Raw genomic sequence first — 20,480 nt, forward strand, 5'->3', positions numbered from 1 at the left:
TTTGTGGGTGTTTTTGATGCACGCAGCACCTATGACTGGTGAATCACCAGTGATGAAAATAAATGCCAATTAATAGTCTGAGGTATTAACTCCTATCAAGGCATCAATGATACCATGTGTCAAAAAATTATATCGTTCACTAAGTTTTGGGGACCGTTTCACAGACATGCATTGACTTCACTGGAGATATTCGTTTCACTGGAGATCTCCACTGGGAAAAATAAAGTAAGACTATGTTGATCCATCTCTGTGACACTGATCCTCAGATAACTATGTTTTCTTCTCATTGGAAGAAAAAGCGAGGACCAGGTTTGGACGACTGTGTTGAGAGGGTTAGATAGACTTCAGGCAGGATTACAACATTTACTTTGAGACAGAGGAGTTTGGACCAGAGAGAGTGAGGGACACGGCGGCTATGGAAGAGCTGTGACTTCCCCCTAGTGGAAGAGATGCAGCACTGCAACATTACTTGAATTTTATACAAGTATTTAATCAGACAAAAGATGGCACTTTTTCACAGCGTTATCATCAATGTTGATATTCCTTTTGGTGAGACAAAACCTCAGTGTTTGTGCTTGTTGAGACTGAAAAAGTAGCAATAACCTCAGTACGATCTATTGGCTTGTTCTTTGTACAACTCATTTATTTCAGTGAGGTGGCCTGTGTTATTATGAACTATCCAGGTGACAGTATTGACTGCCAGCTTGAGCTCAGTTTACACTATTTATATTCTGGAAAAATGATACTTGTCTGTCTGTAAAACAAATAACAAAAAAAAAGGAAACTTTAATTTGCTCATAAATGTTTTCAACCTAAGCACTATGGCAGAGGGAAATTTTATTCTTGCCAGATAATTTTACTGTCAAAAATTTTTCTATAAGAGACCAGATAGGCTAGATTTAGCGATTTTGTTTTAGAAAAATGTTGCAGATTTCATGCATGGCCCACTTTGGTCTCGAATTGAAGAGAAACACATATTCCCATACTGATATTTATCGTTTGTTTCCCCCAATAGGGCGACACAACTTTTTAAATGAATATCCTCCTGTTCTCTTGAGTCTGATGTCTCCTCTTATTGAGCTCTGTCAGTTTACTGTGATTGGTGACCCCAGGTATCTTAAGCCATAAGTGGATGTTGTGCAAGCTCACTCTCCTGCAGGAATGGACAGAGAAGGGTCTTCTTGACTAGATAATGAAAGGATCACCTAGATAGAATGATTACCTACATAAATGCTTTATAACATAAAGCTATATTTTGTTTATATGTATATGTGTATATATTTATAAATATATATCTATAAATCTGTTCCTTGAGTATTTCCAGTCAATATTGCAAGAGGGAGACAAGTCTTTCAGACCAAACTGTTCCGCACCAGGTGAGACTTCTTGGTGTCACTCAACTCAGAGTTTTATGGTGTTTTTCAAAAAATATCATCAGAGGATTTTTGCATTCGACCTTGACTTTATACAAGCTCAATCTCAATCAACCAGCAGAATTGCAGCAGCTCTAAACTCAAAAGAACCAGCTCTCAGCAGTTTATGGGACCTCCAAAAGTAGCAAAAAGAAAAAGAAAAAAAAGGTTAACAGACTTTAAGCCCTCCAAAATGTGTGTTGCTTGGCTATTGTATGTTCAAAAATGTAATCAGGAAAAGCTGAGCTTGTGACACAATCACTGCTTTCTTTGTTGCATAGAGACAGTAAAAATGTTCAAGAAAAAAAAAAAAAAAAAAACACTTGGAAAAAGATCTATTTTTGTACAAAGGTAATTTTATCCCTTGCTTATGTACTCTGTTCTTTCCCCCCCTTTTCTTCTGTGGGCTGTTGTATACATTGTGGAAATGTTGATTTGAAAAGGCAAGAAAAAAAAATATTTTTTTCAGAATGAAAAGGTAGGCTGAGACGAGCGGCTGGCACTCTGGTAACTGTGTCGCATTTACTTTGCCCTTTTCAACCTGTCGCTAGCAGATGGGAATGTCCTCTTTCATTATATTTTTGTCTATTTTTAAGGAGATGGAATTTCGTCATCTGTTCTTTGTGGGTTGTTCTCTGATGTTCTATCTTTCATGGACAGAAAAAAAGGTTATTAAAAAACTTAAAGTTAACTTGATTGATGCCGTGTATTTCTCTATAATGTTAAAGGTGCATGTAAAGGGGTGAAATCATTTCAACACTTTTCCTCATGTATTCTGTCTCAGTTGTGATCTCTCCAAGGGGTTCAGTGACTATCAGGTTCAAAATCATTCATTTATGACTTAACAATATAGAACTTACAAAAATGTTTATTATCAAGTCACAGGTTATAGCTGTCAAATGCAAAAGTATATTCCACAAAATCCAGGTTAACTAAATGTAGATTTTTTTAAAAATGGCTGCCGGCTTTGTGTGCAGAGCTATGAGCTAATCAGGCAGAAGAGAACATAAAAATGAAGACAGCTAAAGTACTCTTCATCTAACAAATCACAATACATGTCAATGTAATCATATGTACAAAATCTAGAACAAAATAGTTGCATTTGGTCACTGTGGTACATCGTAAGCTGGTGTTTTAACAGAACTATTACAACAGAGTTAGGAGCAACTTGAGAACAGAAAGGGTCTCGGAATTCAATATTCCAGTAAGATTATAACTCAGTTCAGAACCATATTAACTGCATTTTATTCCGCTTCCTATTGGTAAACTGCCCTCTGAGTCATTAATCCATCATATTTTGCTCAGGCAGGTAGCAGTTCCATTTTCCTGACCAGTTTCTGACTTTGTTGATATCCTTTCCCACCTTCACACTACAGTCAAATCCCTGTTAGAGTCATCTGTCTGTTGTTACCCTACAAATCAACACTGTACTACACAAAATAAGACTATATATGTTGAGAGGAGCACATGTGGATTCAGAGCAAGGCAATGTTGTTATGGCACACAGCACTGACTTCAATCTTGGAAAAAAAAAGCTCAGTAATACTGGTACAACTGGAATAAATAATATCAAAAAAATGAATATAACAAGACTGATCCTCGGGTACCTTTCGTTTCTAAAGCTTGATGTTGTACCCCCTTAAAGTAATTTTACTTCCACATACTGCACAGATACATTGGCAAATTAAGGTAAAAACATGAAAATCATACAAAGGCCATATACCCATTAAAATAAATCATACAAGACCAAATAAACGGAGGTGGTACAGAGCCATGACATGAGGAATAATGCAATGTCACAAAACAGTGGAGCACCGAGACACTGGGATCGAGTATAAACACTGTCGGAAAATGTGACAAAAAGGCGACCATTTGAATAATTGAACTTGAAATTAGACCAAGTCACCCATTTGCTTAATGAGACAAAGAAATCTGGCACATATTTAAAGAAAGGTATAGATGAAGCACTTCAGATGTGACGAGGGGCACAAGTCCAATGCAGAACCGACTCAGTTTGAGGATGAGGCTGATGGCGAAGGTCTCGACTCATTTGGTTCTCCTTGCTGAGGATCATTACCTAAAAGCTTTCTGCGTCCAGCAGGAGCTCTCTGTTACAAAAAAAGTCCTCTTTTCTTACAGCAAAAATGTAGAAAAATGAATATAAAACAAAATAAGAGCGGCCCCGAAAGATCCGAAGGCCTTAGCAGTCGCTTCTCCACAGTTTGATGGTTTTGTCGTTTTCTAATGCCGCAGATGCAATGATGTTCTCTGTTGGGTGGCAGGCGGTAGAGATAACTACATCTGAAAAGAACAGAGGAGAAGAACAGTGAAACATTAGTGCTAAAGCATTGCAGATGAAAGTTTCTGCGTATTGGCATAATAATAAAAACAATCAAGCTTTGTGTCCATTTTAACTCCACAGCCATGTAAAGTGTGTTAAGTGTTGTTCAAAAGTGTTGTTCAAGATGCATAGTGAAGCATCATGCAAACATTATAATCATTATATACAGTCTCAAAACCTTGTTTTTCAAAAAGCAAGTGAAACAATATTCCAGTGGGGTTAGATAGGTTTACATGATTCCAATGCAACTACATTTTGTGTCAAGAAATTTCTGCATTATCGTGAAACAAGTGGAGCGACCATGCTTCAAAATATTATCACTTGCTCAAAGAATTTCTTGACACAAGTGAAACTACATTAGAAGCAAATGTAATTAACTGACCACATTGCCACCGTTTTACCAAAAATAAGATTAGAATCCAAAATGTAAGCTTAAAAATCTTGTGAAAAAGTTGTTGAGCGCAACTGAAAACATACTATGGTGACAACATGGCTAATAATCTCCTAAATCACACCAGATTTATAATGCATTATAAACCATAATGTACTTGCACTAGTGACCTTCTAGCCACAAGGTGACTTCTATAATATTTAGGCAACTTAGAATGGTGCTAACTAGGGTTGCAAAATTCCGGGAATTTTCAAAGTTGGAAACTTTCCATGGGAATTAACGGGAATTTATGGGAATTAACGGGAATTTATGGGAATAAACGGGAATAAACCAGGAATTTACAAAATTGAAGGTATGCTCTTAATAGGGAACTTAAATATAGTTGGGGAAAATATATTTTAGCATAATCCTGACTAAAACAACCAGATATCATGCAAGTACAGTTGAATATCTATGCTATTCCTCAATCACATGCACATAGCACACTGCTTACTGCAGGGCTATTGAGACCACGCCCCCTACATGCAACTCAACATTCATGTTTTTGTTCTTCAATGAAAGAATTGATTGTTCAATAAAATATTTAACACTTGATAAAGTTCTACTTACAAATAAATCTGTTTTAATTGTATTATTTTGGATGGATGTCTGCTTATAACAAAACAAATATTGATGCTTGGATATGATACCTTTCCATTAAATTACCCTCAATTCCCAGTTAATTCCCATAAATTCCCATTAATTCCCATAAATTCCCATAATTCCCATGGAAAGTTTCCAATTTGGAATATTTCCAAAATTCCCCAGCTTAACTTCCCATGGAAATTTACCGGAAACTTTCCGGAAATTTACCGGAAATTTTCCACCCCTTTGCAACCCTAGTGCTAACTAACCAGCTAACTTTTTGGGACAACTGACCCATAAACAACATAAAATAAAAATAACTCTAACAACTGTTCCAGTCTAATTGAAGCCTCAACATTTCAGAATGCAAGTTAGTGTAATGCATCTCTCCTGTACCTGTATGGCCCTGGAGCTTCTGCACAATCTCCTTGGTCTGCAGGTTCCAGATATAAACCATGTTGTCTTCTGAGCCAGACACAATCCACTGGAAGAGAGTAGGCTGTTGTTACTATCTTCAGGTTTGGGTTAAATTTAGTTGCACATACAAATGATACAACAAAAAAAACAACAACTGATAAAACAAAAGAAACAAACTGTGCAAGTGAGATAAAGAAATGCCAATGGGTTTATAAAAATGTCTTACCCCTAAAGAATTAGAAATAAGAAGATAGATATCCTGTATGTTACATCAAAGATCAATTGTTAACACTCATGCTTACTGCGACAAGGCTCCTTACCTTTCCACCTGTGACAGAGAAATTTGCAAATATGCAATACTTCTCATTTTTATGGCCAGTGTACGTTTTCAAGCACTGAAATGGAAAATGAACAATGAAAAGTTGAGACGGCTATATTACACCAAATGAAAAATGTCACCCTTAGCAAGTCATTTTAATAGTGTATTCAGTATTCTTTTTTTCCCCCTTTTTTTAAGGAAATGACAAGAAAAATCTGTCAGCATGAGATAATTTCACTCAATGCAACTCAACTTAGGCTGAACACAAACGACATGTAAGACAAATATGCTTCAGAAAATATAATTTAAATCAAATATTAAATATTATTAGAACCTTGCTTGTGTTGTATGAAAATCTCATGTGTAAGTCGCTTTGGATAAAAGCGTCTGCCAAATGTGAAATTGTAATTGTAATTGTAATTGTAAAATACATAGAATTTACACATCAACTATTGTCAAACATGCTTACTTTTCCTTTGCTGTAGTCCCAAAGCTTCAGAGTGCTGAAAAATAAAAATAAACACAATTACAGGACTGTAACTGAAAAACATCAAACCCCAAAAAAATAAAGTAATCAACTGACTGCACCTATACACAGTTTCCATTTATATACAACTACAGAAGAGGAAAGATTATCAGAGAGTGTTATGTTTCCCCCTGCTGGTGAAACCATCTATAACAAGAAGCTGATGAACAACATAATGACTAACATTTGAAGAAAGGGGAGAAGCGATGAGTTCATTCTACTGCAGGCAATACTCACTTATCCAGTGTAGCAGCAAGGATATATTTGCCGTTAGGAGAAAACTTCACAAATGACACAGGCGGATTATCATCATCTAGCATAAACACAAAAAGATAGGGAGGAAATTAGCACATGGCTAGAGGCCAATACTGTAATAAGCAATTACCTGGTACAGTGGCTGCATACAGTGTCTTCAGAAAGTATTTGAACCCATTGACTTTTTCCTGCATTTCCTGCTGTTACAGCCTGAATTCAAAATTAATTAAATGAGGATTTTTTTTTCTCACTGGTCTGCATACAATAACCAATAATGTCAATAGGGATTTTTTTATTTCAAAATGTTTAGAAAATAAAATTGAAAAGCTGAGACGTTTCAAGTTAATAAGTATTAAAGTCAAATTCATTTCAAATTCCTCTCAATGTCCTTGAGACTTCTCTACAACTTGACTGAGGAGAAACTATGTGTCTGTAGATTTCAGAGACAGAACTGAGAGGAGGCATTTTGGAGGAGGCATAAATTCACACATTCCTAGGATAGTTTTTTATCAATTCTATACCTTTCACCATTCGCCTGTTTACACCTAGTCACAGAGAAAGCATCAGCATCAGTGGCACAGGTGTAGGGGGGCTTTGTTGCCTACCTTAGTGTCTGTGTGCTGGATATTTAACTACAACCTAGTGACTAAGTATGAGTGAAATACTGTATGGCACTTTGAGCAAATATTTACCAGGGAGACAATCAAGCTCACATGAAACCAGAGGGCTGAAAACCTTTTTATACTACATATTTCCATTATTGAAATTGTATATCTTCATGTTAATTTTCGCTAATTTTGTTTTCACTTTGATGGTATCCATTATTATACTATATTATACAACAATAAACACAAATTTTAAGGCAGATCAATGTATGAACAAAGTGAAGGTGGTTGAATATCTGCAGGACACTACACACTACTGTTATATCTAGACTGGAAAGTAAAAGACAGACGATATGAAACTCTGACACACAGAACGCTCCTGTCTACTTCCTGACTGGGTTTCCTCTACATCACTCAGAGGCTAAATCATGAGGCTTTGTTGCATCATGTGGAATTTCTACCATATTTGTTTTTGCATTTTTTTTCTTTTTTCTATTTATTGTGTTGCCACTAATTATTTGAGTACTACACTAGGTTATACTTGCCTCCACCACGCAAAATCTTACTCATTACACTTTAAGTCTTACCTCACACTAATGATTCACTGCAGTAGCATCATGCACAAGATCACTGGTGTTGTCTAGAATAGTGAAATGGAGGATTCAGATCACATTTACAGGGACTTTCCTGCACAGACGCGATCTTGACTTTTTAAAATATCTTTGTTGGTGCTTGGAAGGAACGAAATACACAGGAAAAGGGGGGAGGATGGTTTGCAGAGGTATGATATAGGACACAATTTCCGAACGATTTTTGATTCCTATCATTTGAAATCATAATAACTAAATATTATACATTAATAGTACTGAAATGTCAAATTCATGGCATGGGTACATGGCATGGGCACGACGCCAGTGGCAGGCTCCATCATTAGATACCTGATACCTGATGAAGGTCGCTTGACCAAAACGTTGTGTCATTTATTACATTCTTGTAAGTGAAGACAGTGTGTGGGAGTCTACTGATCTTTACCTAGGCTCCATCATTAGGAAATGGAAAAAATATGGAACTACCAAGACCCTTTCTAGACCTGATCATCCGACCAAACTGAGCAATTGGGCAAGAAGGTCTAAGGACCGATCTGACAGAACTACAGAGTTCCTTGGCTACAAAGCGCTTCACAAATCTGGGCTGGATGGCAGAGTGGCCAGAAGGAAAAAGACACTCTTTAAAAACATAAAAATAACATGACACTATGATTGGAGTTCGCAAAAAGGCCATGTGAAAGACTGATGGCACCAGGCAAAAGACTCTGTTGTTTGATGAGACAAATGCAAAGTGATATATCTGGCAGAAACCAGACACAGTCCATCACCATGTAACACCATCCCTAAAGTAAAGAACAGTGGTGGCAGCATCATGCTGTGTGTGTTTTTCAGAGGCAGGGATTGGAAGACTTTTAAGGATAGAGGGAAAAGAATCAATAAATGAATAAAGCCAAATACTGGCAGATTCATGAGGAGAACCTGCTTCAGAGTCAAGTCCAAAGACCTGAGACTGGTGTGAGGATTTATGTTCCAACAGGACAAAGCCCCTAAGGGATACAACCAAATCAATACCGGAGTGATTTCAGAACAAGAATGTGAAAGTCCTTGAGTGATTAGGCCAAAGCCTCGACTTGTATCCCATCGAAAATCTGTGGAACGACTTGAAGATAGCGGTACAGATGTTCACCAGTCAATCTGACAAAGCTTAAGCAAGTATGCAAAGAACAATGGGAGAAAAATACCAAAAATCCTCATGTGAACTGCCAAGCTGAAACAGACGTATCCAAGAAGACCCAAAGCTGTAAACGCTGCCAAAGGTGCTTCTACCAAGTATTGACTCAGAGGGTTGAATACATATTTAAATGTGATTTCTGTATGTCATTTCCAATAAATTTAAAAATAAAATGTTTTCACTTTGTTATGAGGCATTTGTTTTGCATTGCTGATAAAAAAAAACCCCTCCATTTAATCTGTTTTGAATTCAGGCTGCACAAAATGCAGAAAAAGTCAAGGGGGTTGAATATTTTGTGAAGGCAGAGTACATGCATAACAAGCTTACCTATGAGTGTTTTTAAGCACTGCCCTGATGCCGTGTCCCAGATTCGGCTGTGAATGTAAAAAAAAAAACAGAAGCACAATTTAATTAATAGTTTCCAAAACAGTATTATTAAGTGCTTCACAAACAATAAAACAATACATAACGATAAACAGAAATGCCAGCTGTGAATTGAAAACAGGGTTACATAAGCAGAGATGCCAACCTCAGGTCTCAAAAAGTGCTGTTTGCCATTATAAAGTGTGGTTTCACTGTGGCATGGAGACACGGCATGATGACGCAGAGACCAATGCCCTTTAAACCATCTGACACCTGAACGCAGATAGGAACACTAGATCCTATTAGAATAACAGAACATGGATTCATCTTATTTTGGTCTGCTTTACTGTGAGACATGGAATTGTGCATAAATTCAATATCAAATCTTCCCAAATGACAGGAAATATTGTATCATACAAATGACATACTACCTTCTAAAGCTACAAGTCATTCATATCAATAGCAAATTTTATGTATTTCACATATCACTTTTGAGAGTGTGACTTGCACATAACCATCTTTCACCTGTAACACCCCAATTACAAACATTACAAATGTAAAACCAGTCTCACAATACATACATGTCATACTGTAGTTGTCAAACAACTACAGTATGACATACATACATGTCATCCATACTATCAGTCTATCTCAACTCACTTATAGTTGTGACTACTGCCAGCTCTTGTATCAGTCCATTTAAACTCATGTTTTGCTGTCACATACTGTCAGTTATTGTATCAAAAGAAAAAAATAATCAGTTTCAGAGTGGAAAGACTGTCTTCAATAAATCAATAAATGAATGTAAAAATAAAAGCTTTCAGTAGGGGGTGTTTCAACAAGGAGAGCCCAATGCTGATTGGGCATTTAATACAAATGCTCTGCGTTTTCATCAAAGCCTTTTAAGAAGCCCATTGGAGAACTCCATGTTGTAGCATGATTTGTTTGCACTGCACATGCCATTGTTTTTCTACAAGGAGAAATTGAGAGATTTGATCTGATGTCAGTCAGATTCTTACCACAACAGAAAGAAAAGATGCTTTCTGCTTCGGCATTGCAGTGTGGAATGATGGGAATTTAAATCATGACTTTTGACAGCAGCTTGTATTTGTATTTGTTGTCAGTCATCTCTTTCTTGTGCCGACACCGCCTCAGGTAAAGTGTCGACCAAGTGCCTGGACCTCAAGTTGGTCCATTCTAGTATGAGCATGTTTGTGAGTCAATAAATAAATGCTCATAATCTTTCTGCTCCTAGTCTTGTAGTCAACTGAAATCAAGGAAGTCTCTCTCTCAATAACCTACTTCATGTTTGACAAATTTGGCTAATGTCGGCATCCAAGAACAAGGGATGGAGCCTGGTGTGTGGATTTATAAAGAAATGGTAGATAGATGGATCTTAAGGCTGGTTCTTGCTTCATGCAAAAATGCACATGGCCGAGTGTGTGCGGTCAAAATGGTGTAACTGCAGCCAAAACGACTTGAGCACAATGGAGTTGTGCGCAAGGTTATGCACCACCTGATTCTCATTCTCATGCGTCAATGCGCACTGCCTGGTTGTGCACATCAGAAGCGATAGTCTCCATATTATTATCAAGCGATTCCACTTCAGTTTCAACTGATTTCACTTTAGATTCTACCGATTGCAGCGTTTTCTCCATGTTTCTCTGGATATCGTTTAACTGTTCGTTATTCTCCTTGTCTCTTTCTTGGTCTTTTTCTCTGGCCTTTGGGGGCATGATTGATTTGTTTGTGCCTTCTGGCGTTATTTAACAAACACACTGCCACAGCAGCGAGTCTTCAGTCACACCCTTTCTTGAAATTGTATACTTAAAATTCTTCTTCGACTTACAAGCTTATAAACTACTTCTTTAGTTGTCTGGATTCTTTATATTCCCATAGTGTTAGGCAAAATCACAGGAGCTACTCGCACCCCATGCATTCAGTCACGCGCATGTGCCTACAAAAGAGAAAAAATTAAAACAATGTGGACAGTGCCACAGCACCTCCGTCCAGGACTGGCTGAAAAAAAAGAGGAACATTCTGGCCGATTCTGTGGAGAGCTCTGCATTTGATGACTGATGTCGTCTTCGTTTGTCCTGAACATTATCAGCAATTTTGTTGTCGGGAAACATGGATTTTGCGAGACGTGACAAGTGGTCGATGATTGAAATAGGCAGGAAAATGAGCATTCTGCTATTGTAACAGAATTCTTTACACTATGTTTTGCTAGAAAGCTCTTCAGAGTGCTCCTTCTACTCTTCAAGACGTCTCAGTGCTTCGCATTTTTAACATTCAAATAAGTGTGCATGCCAAATGGAAAAAATCCACTCTACATATAGTACAGAATGCATGACTTTCCGATACTTCAGACTTAACTATTTCTAACTAAAATACATTTTTGGTTGCTTTTGACATCTTCAGCTCCCTGGAATGCAGCCACCATCTCCAATGAGTGGGACTCACTTTTCCACATGAATAGTATCATAGAGACCAAATTCAACAGAAGACCCAATCCGCATTTACACTTTAGGGGAAAAAATCTCAACCACAAAAAGCATAGAAGAAAATCATAGTAATGCAACCGATACAAAACATTGTATAAACTACACCGAACGCATAGTAGTTGGCATCTCTGCATATCACAACAATAATATGGGTTATCAAATGACATAAAAGCCTATGTGTAAACATAGTGAAAAGTGACTTAAAAGTTTGCACTGATTTTGCCTCCTCTTTTACAATGCAAAAAATATGTATTTCAACAAGTCATGTAATCTTATATTCTTACTTTTCTTAAAATGTGTAAAATAATCTGCCAATGAGGAGACAGCTTGACTTTTTTTCCAAAACATACAGTGATGCATAGTTACACATCTTAATATTTCAAAATGAATCAAACTCAGTGCATTAAACTGTGTTGACTGCTGTCAAGTTGATGTAAAAAAAAAAAAAAGGGATGAAATATTTTCTCACCATAGGCCATCATAGCTACTGGACACAATCAGGGAGCCGTCTCTGTTGAAATGAACCTGCAAGCCGAAAAAAGATCATCACATTACTGGTATCGTGTCCTAGTGAGATGCCACTGGAATAGTGGGAGAACATAAGCCTAGCCCTGAAGTTTAATTGCAATTTCAAATGTTTCTTAAAAGAGAAAATACTTACAGCGGAGACAGGGTCAGAGTGGGCTGGCAATGTTTTCAAACATTTCCCCGTCTTGACATCCCATATCCGTACACTCTCATCAAACTAGAGGCACAAAAAAACATATTATCCACCTTTTAATATTGGAAAAACCACATGTGGACATTGGAAAGTGAGAGGCTTAACAATGGACTGACATCTAAGAATAACAACATAAGTTTTACAGCTAAGGTTTGGTTGTTGCCAGAGGTTGTTTTACTCACCGATCCTGACACGATGAGATTGGACTGGGGGTTGAAGTTGCAGCAGAAGACGTAGTTGCTGTGTCCTTTTAGAGTTTTTAAGCATTTTCCCTGTATTCAAGAAAAGCAAGCCTAAATTTAACATGCTTGCTGTGAGGGCACTATGACAACATTATAAAAAAAAATAAAAAAAACATTATACCTCGCTCAAAGTATAGCCAGTATTATCCTCAGCTATTTCATGCTGGGTATAACTCTAGTTTCCATGGTGATAAAATTAATCTCAACAGAAACCACAGCTTGAATCCAAGTAGGATGTATGAATTTCATTTTCATATTGCATAAATGTATAAGGGTACAGGGCAGCTGGTGCCATAGTCTTTCTGTAGGTGTAGACAGTAACACTCAACCCTTAACTTTTAGTAATGCAAATTTTAAGTTAGTTGGACAGTGCTATGATGCCCTCTAGTGGGCCCTGAACGTACTGTCAGCAAATTAGTAACTCATCCCTTATATAATAATAATTCAGTCAGAAATCCAATGCATCATGACAACAGAAACAAGGTTTAGCATTTACATCAACCATTCACAAATTGATTAATGTTATTTCAAATCATTTCACTATTAACATTTCAGAATGCCACACATCTCCAGAAATGACGGGTGTCCCCAAAATTTAAATATGGGTGGCATAGGCCAGTAGACTTTCGCTATGAGACAAAACTGAGACTAGTATCATTTTAGCTCATCTCTCCCAGGCAACAGCCCCCCTTGCTCTCTTACCGAGCTGACGTCCAGATCTTTAGGGTTTTGTCATCTGATGCAGACACCAGGAGGTTGGAGTCAGAGGACCAGGCCACGTCAGATATGCCCTGAAAATCGATAGTGAATAGTTAGTGACGCAAGTACTCAGAGCTCTGATCAGGACAACACAACAAGGACAGAGCCAATGTAAGACGGGCAAATAATGAAACCGTGTCTTGTATCCAAAAGAAAGAAAAAAAACAAATAAAAATCTGGAGAAAATTTTTAAAAAAAGAAACATCACATCCCTGGGAGTAAATCATTAAATAATTGGTTAATGACAGAAATGCTATTGATCACTAATTTGTTTTAAGGGATACAAAACAAATTTGAGATATATCTAGTACAGCCTACTGTCAATTATGTCTCACACTGTCCCACTGCAGTGAATGTGAGGTCCTGTTGTCACTGATTGGTATTTTTAAGTTGTGTATATGTCTCTATAGCAATGTCACCAAAACAAAATCACCAAAATAGTACTTTTATTGTACTTTATGTAGAAAGTTTTAACGGTCATTCAGAAGGACTTTCTTGTTTTACAATTGCTGAATAGCTCCAGGTCCTACATTTGTTACATATCAAATTTCATTTACATTTGAAGCGGCCCTTGGCAAGATTTCTTGTAAAAATACTTGTGTGTTATCAGTCTAAATCGCAGTGGTGCTGGAACAGAGAAGAGCGTTCCAAAACCCCCTTAAAGTCACACTGAAACTGCATTTTGAGATAATCTTGCTTCCTTAATGTGATGTATTTCCTGCTGAAACAGGATGTTGGGGTGGGACATAACACAGGATCATTTAAAAGTGTAAACCAATGGGAGTCAGTTAGGGAGAGAAAGGAAGTTTTATTTGATACGGAGGGGGCGGGATCGTTTCCCAGATAGTAAAAGTAATGAGAAGTTTATATAAAAAATACAATGAAATAACATGTTTGCTGTTTTTTGGGGTATAAATTGTCAAATGTGTGTATGGTATGATAGTTAGAAAGAGCTAAAAAGGCAAAAAAAAGGACATTTTTTGTTTCAGTGTGACTAACCAAGATGCTGTAGAGTCTCCCATTTTGCCCATATGAAATTCTGGTGTCAGGCATGGATACAAACTGTCTTGTAGACTGACTGGCCAAGTTGATAAATATGAGCGTGCAGTGTGCAGTTTACTGACATCACATTACAGGTTTTTGGGGTATTGAAGTTCAAATTTTTCAAACAGTCACCTGTCACTGTCATTTGGAGCTGCCAATAGGCAAAGTTGCCTGGTGCCACTTAAATATGTATCCAAATAGTCAAAGAAATTTGCGGTTCAGCCTTTTGAAATCCTCTGATAAGCCTTTCTGCTGCTTCTTGTTTTTGAATGAATCTCATTTGGCTTTTCATGTATGTTTGGCCGGTCTTTACTCTTGTGTACCATGGACTACATTTTACTTCTGAAACATCAAGGCATTGAGACCTAAAGAGAGCAAATTTTGCCATTCTTTCATTGTGCCTAAAATCACATAAGAGTGAGGTTTCACTTGCAATTTCCCCTCCCAGAGTCAACAGAAGCAGGAAGAGATCTTATCCTATGATGTACCATATTTATCTCGCTACAAAGTGGTACTGCAGTTATGGATTCACACAATATACAATCTTCAACTGTTAATACTTTGGTATTAACTATGTCAACTATAGTATACCAGAGAGAATAATAGTAGCACTATTGGTACCAGAAAAAAAAATACAGTAAAGACAATGCAGCTTTGGCTTTCATAGACTATTCCAAAGAGATATACTATTTGTCTAGGAACCTAGATGAGTCACATTTGAAGCAGTTATATAAAATATCAGTGAAATTTTAAATGGCTTTGCAGTACAAAACGCCAATAATTCAGACTGCTGCCTTTTTGATTTTATGTTATTGCGCACTGAAAATAAACCTGTCTGAAATGTTGGGTCTTGACATGAGAAAACAATTTTATGAATTTAGTTAGGACCAAATAGGCCATTGTTACTTTTATTGATCATTTTCGAAAGCTATTTGGGTTCATCTAGCCTATATCTAGGATGCCAAAAACTAGTCACTATGAGAAAACACATTATTTTTGACATGTACTGTTCAACCTTTAAAGAATGTATTACAAAAAAAAACAAAAAACAACCAGGTTGTAGTAAAGATAAGAATCAATCAATTGAAACTCACAAGTTTGTGTCCACATATGGTTTTCTCAAACTTTCCGTCATATGCTCCCCAGATTTTGATGAGTTTATCAGCAGCTGTAATGACACAATGTTAGCACGGTGTTATTGACAAACTCAAAGGTATCCATGTTCATCAGTGGTCAAGGCATTCATTCCAAAATAAAAATGCATTAAGTGTTATGTAGGAACAATGTCAGTTACTACTACTGATGCATAAAGCCTTCTGTGGACAACACAAACATATACTGGTCTTCATTAAACATATCAATGAATAGTTTTGCTGATAAATATAGATTTGCAACAGATAACAGATAATTCGTAGGTGTGGTTATATTACCATTTGATCCTATTCATATTTTCCTCAATATTTCAAGCATGTGCATGAAAGATGCAGTACTGTGCAAAAGTCTTAGGCATATGTCAGAGAAATCCATAAAGCGAAGATACATTCAAAACTAATGAAATGAAAAGTTTCTGAATATCAAAAATTTACAATAAACAGCAGTCTACTGACATACTAATGCAGAAAACAAATAAACATCTAAGACTACTGAGAAATGTATATAACAAATCTAGGGTGCCTAAGACTTTTGCACAGTACTGTATATATATATATATTTATATATAAAAAAAGCTAATATGCCATTTTTAAGGAAACTGGCTGTAGTGAAAGGTGAACTCACATGAGCTGGCGAGCCACTCTCCACTGGGGCTGAATTTGACTGAGGAGACAGCTTTGGTGTGACCCGCTAATGTGAATTTCAGGCTGTAGTTAGGCTTGGCTGGTGCAGACTGGAAAGAAAACAAAACAAAACACTGCATTTACAAACTGTCAATCTAATTTGCAAAGAATGGGTAGCCATGTAATTATCAAATATTATCAAAAATCGTTGGCTTTCATTTAAGTGTTTCCCACAAATAGATTTACTGAGCCGATACATTAACAGTGCCACTTGAGTAGCAAGTACACAATAGAAACCAGACTCTGTATCCCCATGATTGATTCCCATTTAGGGTCACACATGCTAAAAATGTGTGCACTCCTGATACAGTATGGATATGTTATGTTATGTAATAGTGCATGTACAACACCAGCAACTCCTCAAACTCATGCTGGAAGCCAATTAATTCTCTATTACCAGAGGAAATTTGAGGAACTTGGCAGAAGACAATTTTCCACCCAAGTTGGCACCTTTTGGGCAGCATCGCTCATCAGCAGCCAATCACATTTTTGCATTGCTATGTGTCCTGCTTATTGCTACAATACTAGTGGCACCAGAGCTTGCACTTGGCTAGCTTTAGTCAACCATCAGACAGCAGCATGGTGAGGTGTTGCTTGCCGTCACGATGGAGACGAGGAAGCTGCAGGAAACACTACAGAGGTTCAAGAACTCCATACCTTGCTTTGACTGGAAGATGCTGACGATATGATCGGAGGTTTTGTATCCGTCTCTGGTTTCTTATCTTCTGTTGCCATGGTTAGGAAATGGGTGTCTATTGTGCAACACCCTGAAACAGAAAAGAAACTGTTAAAACTGTATTATTTATAGGTAACATTATATAGGATATATACTGTATATATGTATTTTTTATGGACTCAACTCAAAGGCTAACTCAAACAGTTGCTGACCCAAAAATATCAAAAAGATGCCCCATTGATGATACTGCAATTAAGTATAGGTCCTTCACTTGTCCATGGCACATTTTGTGGACATACTGAGGTAATAACTAAGACCACGACGTCACACAACAATGACAGCTGACTCATGCTTATCCTTCATTATATCTTAACATAAAGAAATTTGGCAGCATATATATTTAGCAAATAATTATGCTAAACTGTTTGCAATATTTTTTTCATAATAATAAAAGCTATGACTACATACAATGATTTGTGATTGTCAGTCTGGTTTCAACCTGAGGAAACACATTTGCAGCAATTACTGAATAATTTAATATCTATTAGGGGTGTATAAACAAGTAGTTTTTCATTTATTATTCATTCAATATTCTGGAGCACAGCTGCTGATATTGTATAACAGCATAATGCTTGCGATTTTACATAGACCTACTTTTTCTGTTTCGATTTTTTTTTAAACGGGCAATTCAAACATATAGGGGAAGTTATTGTTCAGTTACATTATCAAACCATAGGACACCCAGATTTCAATGGCAGAATGATTAAACAGGGATTACCAGCTGCTCCTTATACATTTTATGGTCATAAGGTGGTATTTAATATAGAGAGGGGTCATTTCAGAGCTATCCCAATAGTAGTAAATAACTGAAATGCTGCAAATCTATTGGCAAACGACACAATTATTTCTACGTTATAAAACAGAAATGAAAAGGTTATGAAGTGCCTGACTGCATTCTCCTTAATAAGGTCTAACTTTAAATACATTTTCGAAAAGGTGAAGTTTTCCCCTTAAAAGACAAAATAACAAAAGCACTATCATAACGCTGAGATATACTGTAAGTTATTACTATGTTGTTTCGTATTTACGGAGAAAAACGGAGAAAAAAAAAATCAAACAAAGGGCGAAATTGAAACCCTTCATTTTTGAGAAGTTAAAGCGTGAGGAAGCCACTGACATTTTGCTGGAGAGATTTATCTTTACACTGTGGTGTTATAGCCGAAAAACACAGGGTGTAAACGCTAGATTAGTTAATTAGTTTACTGATTTCACAGGTAGCCACAGAGCTAGAAGACTGTGAGGCGATTGCATTGCTGCTGGTGACAAATTGAGCTACCATGAAGGGGGCCTCCATTCAAACAACAAAGAACCAGGTACAAGCTAGTTAGCCGAAGACACGTAATACTCACGGGGAGTTTAATGCAGTTTCTCGGTCAACTCTCGTCACTCCTCGTAATGGTTGGCGAGAAAATGCATGTATCTTTATCCAACGACCATGTAAAGTGGGTAAATCCAGTGACGCCTTGCTGTTTGCTCGCAAAGACGCTTAGGCGGGGAATGTAATGTGGTGGTAATGGCTTGCGCATGCGTAGTGCACTAAAGGGTTACGGCAAGTACGGAGGGACAATCCAACTAAGAAAATGAAACGCACTGCATATATCAAACAGTACAGTTCTTCACTATCCGAATGTACAAACAAAAAAACCTGTTAAAAGGTATAACTACTTTAAGCTTTACAAGATATTTATTTAACTATTTATTTTCTTTATTTTTGTCTTCATTATTAACCTTTAGTCCCCCTGGCGTGTTTGTACTTGTGTGATTGTGATCAAGTTGTATAGACAAAGTGTTGAGAAGTTGTTGATTTTGTTGTTGTATGTATACTTGTTGTAATTAAATGATAAAGTAAAAAAAAGAAAAGAAAATGAAACGTGTAGAAGGGGAAGCTGCTAGGCTCGCAGGAAGTACATTAAAAGACAAGTTTCTGTTTTAAATGTCAGTACAGAGTGCGATTAAAACCTGAAAGGAACTCGAGTCGGATGAGAAACAAATTCCTGTTTGTTTGTTTGTTTTTACTGTAATTACTTGTCTGTTAGTAGATTAGTAATAGCAGACATCTACATTGCAACACACCTTATCTAATAAAAATCAAATGCTCCCTTTTTTGGCACCCTGTTCATAATGCTACAGAGATTATCACAGGATGTCATATTCCCTACTGCCCACGTTTATTAATAAATAAATAAATAAATCCCAATCATATAGGCTACATTGATTTGGTTCAAACCATCATCATGGAGTCCACTGGAAGTCTGCCCATGTTCCTTCTTTATGGTATGAATGGCATCCTCTCCTTAGTAAAATAGCAGCATATTAAAATTATCCTCCTCTATGGGTCTTTTTTTTCTTTTCTTTTTCTTCTTTTCTTATGTGTAGGTATATATATATATTATGATCTATGAGTATATTATGATCTATGAGCATTGGTACTATTCTGATTTGTATTGTGTGTTGATTGTGTAGTTTGTATTGTAATGTTTTTTGGTTGTTTTCTTTTTGGTGGTAGCTTTTTTTGTGGCTCATGAAAATGTCCAATAAAAATAGCAATCATAAAAAAATATTTTGCACACATTGTGCACATCATGTATATGAACTGTAATCTTATTTTCGTCATATTCTCATTTGTTATGCATCCCATATACCTTATATTTTCCATAATTTGCCATTTATTTCATACTGTACATAGTTTCATGTTGTTTTGACTCATTATGTGTAATACTGTTATTTGGGACTCCCTCATACTGATGAGACTGACTTATATTCACATGCTTTTCATTCAGACATTTCTACTTATTTTGTTCCATTCAATCCCAATTTCCCCCCTGGGATCATTAGAGTTTCATCCTGTATTAAATCAATTTCCAAAAGAAAATGAGAAAGGATACAGTCATTTCTATATAAGCTTTCCCATGGAAATCACATTGTAAAATCCTGTTAGTTTCAGATTTTTTGGCCTTCTGTTGGAGCCAACCCAACCGGGGAGAGCAGGGTGCAAGATGAAAAATGAACAGCAGGTGGCAGCAATATACCAACCAACGTCAAGTCTGCCGGAAGCCAAAAGAAGGAGAAGAAGAAAGCCAGTTACCTAGCAACCAGTGGAAGTGTCTGTCTCCTGCATGAGGCTAGTTAGCCAGATGAGCTGCTGGCAAATGTGCACTATAACACATTCTCAGATATTATCAGATTTACAGATGGAGGTTCATAGGCTGTTCAATTCAACCTTTAACTTAAATGGAGGTTACAGTGTCAGTCGGCCTGTTCTCCTTTCCTCTCAGCCACAGGTGTGACCGAGTCAGCTTCGCTCGAGTCCCAAGTCAGTCTCATGTCTGGAGGCACAACTCTCAAGTCAAGTCCCAAGTCTAAATATTGATTACCAAGTCAAGTCCATGTCATTAATGTCAAGTCTCAAGTCTAAATGTAGAACAGCAAGTCAAGTCAGAACAAATCAAGAGTCCAGTATCAATTCAATATCTTAAAGAAAACTAAATAGCCTATCTCTGACTTTTCAATGCTATATGGTTTTAACAGGATAAAAACTTGGTAAGAGCATCATGGGTTCGATTTCTATAATCAGTTTCAACTTCAATAAATTCAATCATTCCATACA

At 36.9% G+C, this 20,480-nt stretch overlaps 1 protein-coding gene across 2 annotated transcripts; it reads right to left on the minus strand.

Moving 5' to 3' along the window:
- Positions 1 to 2,284: 2,284 nt before the first annotated feature.
- LOC139643972 (WD repeat-containing protein 5-like) lies at positions 2,285 to 18,365 on the minus strand. Of its 2 annotated transcripts, none has more exons than XM_071519302.1 (14): positions 18,223 to 18,365; positions 16,795 to 16,904; positions 16,079 to 16,187; positions 15,397 to 15,470; positions 13,207 to 13,290; positions 12,440 to 12,529; positions 12,201 to 12,281; positions 12,006 to 12,061; positions 8,997 to 9,043; positions 6,268 to 6,343; positions 5,974 to 6,007; positions 5,506 to 5,580; positions 5,165 to 5,252; positions 2,285 to 3,713 (listed from the first exon to the last, which is right to left on the minus strand). In XM_071519302.1, exons 2-14 carry the CDS (start codon positions 16,870 to 16,872, stop codon positions 3,613 to 3,615), a joined length of 993 nt encoding a protein of 330 aa, XP_071375403.1. In that variant the 5' UTR covers positions 16,873 to 16,904; positions 18,223 to 18,365; the 3' UTR covers positions 2,285 to 3,612. The 2 variants fall into 2 exon arrangements, with proteins under 2 accessions (XP_071375403.1, XP_071375402.1); XM_071519301.1 differs by having other exon boundaries at positions 12,198 to 12,281.
- Positions 18,366 to 20,480: the final 2,115 nt, after the last annotated feature.

This window comes from Centroberyx affinis, unplaced genomic scaffold (genome assembly GCF_046629955.1).
Source record: "Centroberyx affinis isolate AG114_WGS23_722 - 3 ecotype Tasmania unplaced genomic scaffold, CSIRO-AGI_Caff_v1 ptg000684l_1, whole genome shotgun sequence".
NCBI lineage: Eukaryota > Metazoa > Chordata > Actinopteri > Beryciformes > Berycidae > Centroberyx > Centroberyx affinis.